This window comes from Kryptolebias marmoratus, linkage group LG9 (genome assembly GCF_001649575.2).
Source record: "Kryptolebias marmoratus isolate JLee-2015 linkage group LG9, ASM164957v2, whole genome shotgun sequence".
NCBI classification, from domain to species: domain Eukaryota; kingdom Metazoa; phylum Chordata; class Actinopteri; order Cyprinodontiformes; family Rivulidae; genus Kryptolebias; species Kryptolebias marmoratus.
This window is the reverse complement of record NC_051438.1, coordinates 2061916-2068730: the sequence shown is the minus strand read 5'-3', so window position 1 is coordinate 2068730 and position 6815 is coordinate 2061916. Positions and strand designations below refer to the sequence as shown.

Below are 6815 nucleotides of genomic sequence, written 5' to 3'. Positions count from 1 at the left end.
CATCAAAATTAAACGAAATAAACATTTGAAATATATGAGTTTGTATATAATGTATGAATATAATATACAAGTTTCACTTTTTAAATGGAATTACTGAAATCAATCTACTTTTTCATGATATTCTAATTTTATGACCAGCACCTGTATATAAATGTTCCCTTTCCTTCTCCTTTTTCTACAACTGGACACCAAATGTGACTATCTGGCGACAAAAGAAGTGTTTTTTTCTTTTTTATCAAGTTTACACCAGCACGCTTTTTTCTTTAGTTGATTTCATCTGAGGTTAAGACAGAGAGTCAGGGGAGGAGATAAAAGGATTAAAGAAAAAGACTGAATAGAATTGATGTTTTAAAAGAAAAAGAGAAGAAAAGCTGTCATTGCAAGCTCGCACTTCGACATAATGGATCTGTTTCAACGCTTGGAGATTTTCCCCGTCCTGCTTCCTCCCTCCCCTTCCCCTCCCCCTCTCTGTCTGCATCTCAGCTCACTCCTCTGTCAGTCATGTGGGAAGCTTCGTGAATGCGGCTGCAGAAGGAGGCAGCATACTGATCCAGGGGAGAGGAGAAAAAAGGGAGGGGAGCGCAAACCTGCATTTCTTTCCTGCATTTTGGATTTAAATCTGTTTATATTTACCAGATGCGGGTGTTTTAGCAATCCTCCAGTTTCCCCTCCATCAGTTGTATTTGATTGGACTCTCAGAAGGAAGAGGAGGCGTGGGGAGGATGGAAGCAGAGCGCACGGACTTTGCAGCCCTTTACTTGCACCATAGCGGACTGAAGGCTGAATAACTGCATTATACCATTTTTTTTGTCCACCTTGCTGGGTTTTTTATATTTTCCTTATGAAAAAGAAGAATATTTACCTTATTTACCCATTTTTCTCTCTGGATGAACATAATACTGGAGAAAATGACTGGAAAACATTGACTGTTTTTTTTTTTTTTCTCGCTTTGAAGCCATAACCCTGTGCGCAACTCGCGAAACAGCCCAGGATTTTATTCATTCTTTTGATGGTTGGGGTTGCATCTAAAGCTCTTTCTCATCCTACAAGCTTTTTATCCTTATGTAAAACTGGGGGGAAAAATAATTATGGGCTTTTTTCTCCCCCTTGTGCTGCTCATCTTGTTTTGGAATTGCAAGATGTGTTATCAAAAGCTCTAAAAAACAACAACAACAAAAAAAACATCTCTCTGCCTCACCCTACTTTGCATCCTGCCTTCCTATCCCCTCTGAAAGCAAGTAAGCCTTCCATGGCGGCAATACAGCCACTCTGGGGACTTAATGAGCAGAGGGGCGATTTTTCCAAGAAAAAAGAGCCAGTCAGCAAGCGACGCATCGGATGAAATTGGACCCTCCTGACACCCCTCTTCCCCCAACCCCCCAACCCCCCTACACCCTTCTTCCTTACATCCCGCTTTCTTTTGCTCCACTGGTTTTGAGCTTTGGTTAACCTGCATGGAGCCATAGGAGGAGGAGGGGGGGAGGGGGGAAACGCAGGAGGAACCTTGTTGCACCCTGAAATATGTTTGTGTCCAGCTTGAAGGACGTTTTGTGCACATCTCACCTGTGCTGCCGGGTGTCTCCAGAGGGAGCTGCATTTGTGGCCACCTCACTTTTCGGTGAGTCGGATTTCATTCTTTTACAAAAAAAAAATAAATAAAAAAGGGAAAAACCATTCAGAATATCAGTTTTGTCAGTACTCTCCTTTAGGTTATTTTGTCTAAGATTTGGGAGTGGATGTGAAACATGGCTAAAACCATCTAAACATGTTAACAGCAGTAGACGCAGTCCCATTTTTTTTCTTCCTTCCCCTTTAATTTCACACTTGGTTTTAATCAAACAAATGATTCTGATTTCAGATGTTGCAAAAAATAAAAGGTGTTTGTCTTCAATAATGATAAATAAGCTTGAATAGGAAGGAACATTCAGTTATGCTAATGTCTTTGACATTCTCAATGCGGCACATCAGGCTTTAGATGTCTGATCAGACGCACAGATGTGTAGTAGTTGATGGGTTTGAGTAATCAAGGTACTTTATGCAGCCATCTTCTCTATTCACCAAACAACTTTCATTCAGATTACTTTAAATGCCCAAGTAGAACTGACTCCAATGGAAAAATGCAATAACAGAAAACGGGCTCTATTATAAAGGAATAGGTGTTTTAATTATTATTTAAGAGTTGTATTTTTTTTATTATATGCAATTTGTTGACATCAAAGAAATACCAAAAATATGGCATAATGAATATCAAATATGCATCTTGATAGCTTTCTTTGTATGTGAATTAATGCTTCTTGTCTTGTTCTTAACATATATGTTCCAGCATGATTGAATATTTGTGCATGCACTTGTCCTTTTTCTCTCTCCAAAGGTTACTAAATGGTTTTCTGGGAATGGATTTCTAACTGACGAGATGCTGCTCATACACCTCCTGGCAGCTTTTCTTTTTTCCATCTCAAGCTCCCTCTCCTCCTCACTCTCCGCCATGTCAAATGGACCCCCAATGGCAAATCCAACCACTTCGGACTTGATGGCTGAGACCTGCAGCGCCTGTTCCTGCATGTCTGTGGAGAACGTGCTGTACGTCAACTGTGAGAAGGTCACTGTCTACCGGCCCACGCAGCTCATCCCTCCGGCTTCATCCCTGTACCACCTGAATTTCCAGAACAACTTTTTAATCATCCTTTACCCACACTCATTCCTCAACTTCACCCACGCTGTGTCTCTGCAGCTGGGGAACAATAAATTGCAGAACATTGAAGGTGGAGCTTTCACTGGGATGAGTGCATTGAAACAACTGCACCTGAACAATAATGAGTTAAAGGTGCTGCGAGCTGACACTTTCCAAGGCATTGAAAACTTGGAATACCTTCAGGCTGACTATAACTTAATAAAATACATTGAAAAAGGAGCATTTAATAAACTGCACAAGCTTAAAGTGCTGATTCTGAATGACAATCTGATACAGGTGCTTCCTGACAACATATTTCGCTTTGCCTCACTCACACACTTGGATATAAGAGGGAACAGGATCCAGAACCTTCCTTATTTAGGGGTTCTGGAACATATTGGGCGCATTGTAGAGCTGCAGCTGGATGACAACCCCTGGAATTGTACCTGTGATCTAGCACCTCTGAAAGCATGGCTTGAAAACATGCCTTATAATATTTTTATTGGCGAGGCCATTTGTGAAACACCAACTGACTTATATGGGAGGCTACTAAAAGAAACCAACAGACAAGAGCTTTGTCCGTTGGGAACTGGAAGTGAGTTTGATGTCCGGATGCCACCTGCACCGTCTGATAATGGACAGGCACCATCCAAAATACCACCAACCACTATGGCTCCCATTGCCACAAAATTACCAAAAAGCACTGAATCATCTAAGGTTTATGGGAATGGTATTGTGGCTGGTTTGCCACCTTTTGGAAGAAACAGCCAGATTGTTTCCTTTCAGACGCGGACTCCTCCAATGTTGTGTCCTCAGCCATGCAGCTGTAAAGCCCACCCCTCTGACTTTGGCATTAGTGTAAGCTGTCAGGAGAGAAATATAAGGAATCTAGCTGATCTCATTCCCAAACCCCCAAATGCCAAGAAACTTCATCTAAGTGGAAATTACATTCGTGATATCTGCCCAACTGATTTCCAAGGGTTTGAGGGCTTAGATTTGCTTCATCTTGGCAGCAATCAAATTGCTACATTACAAAAAGGTGTGTTTGCTAACCTCACTAATCTGAGGAGACTGTATTTGAATGGAAACCAGCTTGAACAATTACACCCAGAGATATTTTTGGGCCTCACAAACCTTCAGTACCTTTATTTGGAATACAATGCCATAAAAGAAATTTTAGCTGGCACATTTGATTCCATGCCGAATTTACAACTCCTGTATCTCAACAACAATGTTCTTCAAAGTCTCCCAGCCTATATCTTTGCAGGTGTCCCTTTAGCCAGACTTAATCTGAAAAACAACCACTTCATGACCTTGCCAGTAAGTGGTGTATTGGACCAGTTGCACTCGCTGAGCCAGATCGATTTAGAGGGAAACCCATGGGAGTGCTCCTGTGATCTAGTTGCACTCAAACTTTGGCTACAGAAGCTAGGTGATGGAGTGGCTGCCAAAGAGGTGAAATGTAACGCCCCTGTGCAGTTTTCCAACATTGAGCTGCGCATAATAAAAAATGAAATTCTCTGTCCTAAGCTTGCAAGGCCACCATTTGTTGTCACAAGCACTACCCCTTTTTTCACATCATTGTCACCTGCAGGAGTCGGCAAGGCACCTCCAGGAGGGCCTGTGCCTCTCTCAATTATGATCCTCAGTATCCTTGTTGTACTTATTCTTACTGTGTTTGTGGCCTTCTGCCTTCTAGTCTTTGTCCTAAGACGAAATAAAAAGCCAGTGGGCAGGCAGGAGGGGCTGGGGAGTCAGGAGCGTGCCTCCATGTCACTACAGCTTCGCCGACACAGTCACAAATCTGGCAAAAAAGGCTCTATCCCAGGGGATGACTTAGGTGGTGAAACATTTATCCCCCAAACTATTGAGCACATTGGCAAGAGCCACACCTGTGGGTTTGGACGCTCCTCAGATATGGATGCAGCTTTCAAGTTTGCCGACACTCAGAGACAAAAGATCATCTTTCGTACTTGTGCTGACAAGGATAAAGACGCTCTTTCCACCCTGGAGCGCAACAAGCGCCTCAGCACTATTGACGAACTTGAGGAGTTTCTTCCAAACCGAGAACCCAGCATGTTCATCCATAACTTCTTGGAAGGCAAAAGAGATTTCAGCAGTATAGGGATGAGCGGGTATGAAATCCGCTACCCAGAAAAGACAATGGATAAAAAGATGAAGAAATCATCACTTATAGGTGGGAACCACAGTAAGATTGTAGTGGAGCAGAGGAAAAGTGAGTATTACGAGCTGAAAGCCAAGCTCCAGGGGACGCCTGATTACCTGCAGGTGCTTGAGGAGCAGACTGCCTTGAGTAAAATGTAGGGATTGTCCTGTTTGTTTTTCTGCATTGATTACACACACACTTACACAAGGAAGGCGAACACAACTGGACAAACAGTCAAACACATTTGTCTCTCTCTTATTTTATGTTTTTAGCTACACAAATTCTCAGATCTCTGGCTCTTCATTTCCAGCTCTATAGCCCCTCACACACTCACACACACACTGCAAAAAAAAAGTGCCTTCTGGAAATCCTTAATGACCAATGCAGCGATAGACAAAATGGCTTCTCACTACAAAGCTATTATTAGAATCAGTGTGGATGTATTTCTTAGTCAGAGATCCATGCCACTACCTGTATGAATTCTGCAAACATACTGCAGCATCCTAAAAAAACACCCAAACTCTCGTATTTTTGCTGCTAATGAAAAGGATACTTATTTTGTTCCTCTTGTTTTTTTTCCTCTTTCTTTTTTTTTTCTAACCAAATCAAAGGGTCTTGGAAACAGTGCTTAAAATTATATACCTTGCTGCCATCAACCCCTATTTTAACATGAGAAAAAAGACGAGGGAGAGCGTCAGTTGTTGTTCATTTATCCTGGAGAAAAATTAAGAACTGCTCATTTTGGAATGAGATTTAGCAGAATTAGCAAGTTAAAAGATTCTACTTCGTTTTATCTTTTTTTCTTTCTGCGACGCAGTCTGCTTTTGGGGATCCTCAGTGAAGTTGGCTGAAGACTTTCTGCCATCTTGTTTGGAATACCTTACAGTAACTGTACACTTGCTCTTTGCTGACAGGAAAACTAGTTCCTGTTTTGCATTAATATAAATTGAAGGCACTACAAAACATTTTTTGTTTGTTTGTTTTTTTTGGGGGGGCATAATTTCATGACTTGCTTTCTTTGTATAAAGAGCCATGTTAAATATAATGTCTTTTGAATGGAGTTGTGTTTCTCTTTAAAGTTGCTACTTGCAGTAAACATGTTTTCGGGTGAAACCTTTACGACACATACACTGACATTATTTCTTGAGAAAAATAAGGATTAAAAAAAAAAAGTTGCAAAGCTGCTTGCCATGTAAGCGTATCCTGAAATTTATTTTGTAAGTCTTACATTGTTTGTATCTGTGGGACTGGTTTGTAAATTACAAGGAAAGACTAACATCTCCATATGAATACACATTGATACTGTGCGATGAAATGTCTTTAAGAGACTGTCAATCAAACAAACTGCTATTATAATAGAGTTGGTGACCCCCCCCCCCTCCTTCCCATCAGCTCCTAATTCATAATTAAAAATACAACATAGTTAATTTATTTTTCTATACAGGATTATTTAAAAAATATTGGTATTATTTAAAAAGCGCAATGTATAGAACAGAGAAGAGTTAATAAAAGTTTAATAGCTTATTTAGGCCACAAGAAGTGACTATTAGGGGTTTTGTTTTTTTGTCATTTTACCAAGAAGCCTGACTTTACATATAAAAAATGTAAAATGTGATCTTTTTTTAAAAAAACTTTTTAAGAGTGTTTTATGATGAGCTGAGGCCTGATAAAGTCTGTGAAGTCCCAAGCAGTTTCTGTATTCTTCTATTCGCCCCCACAAAATCTTTTTAAAGATTTTTTTTATCAACATTATGAAACCAAAAAGAAAACTCAATCTGTTTCTGGAATTGTTGGAATGGGGGAAAAGGAGACATTATAAGATTACAGAAAAGGCAAAAAATTGAAGCTATAATTTATCAGATTGAAAGAATCATATTGGGAAAAACACTGTGTGCAATGTTATTAATAAAAAAAAGTCTCAGACATGATGGGTTCAAACCATTTTGTTTAATTTATTTAGTTCAAGGGTATATTGTC

The 6815-nt window shown here is 40.2% G+C and overlaps 1 protein-coding gene across 1 annotated transcript; it reads left to right on the top strand.

The window, feature by feature from the left end:
• Positions 1-507: 507 nt before the first annotated feature.
• Positions 508-6052, top strand: slitrk4 (SLIT and NTRK-like family, member 4). Its single transcript, XM_017440276.2, has 2 exons — positions 508-1618; positions 2372-6052. Exon 2 carries the CDS (start codon positions 2414-2416, stop codon positions 4994-4996), a length of 2583 nt encoding a protein of 860 aa, XP_017295765.1. The 5' UTR covers positions 508-1618; positions 2372-2413; the 3' UTR covers positions 4997-6052.
• Positions 6053-6815: the final 763 nt, after the last annotated feature.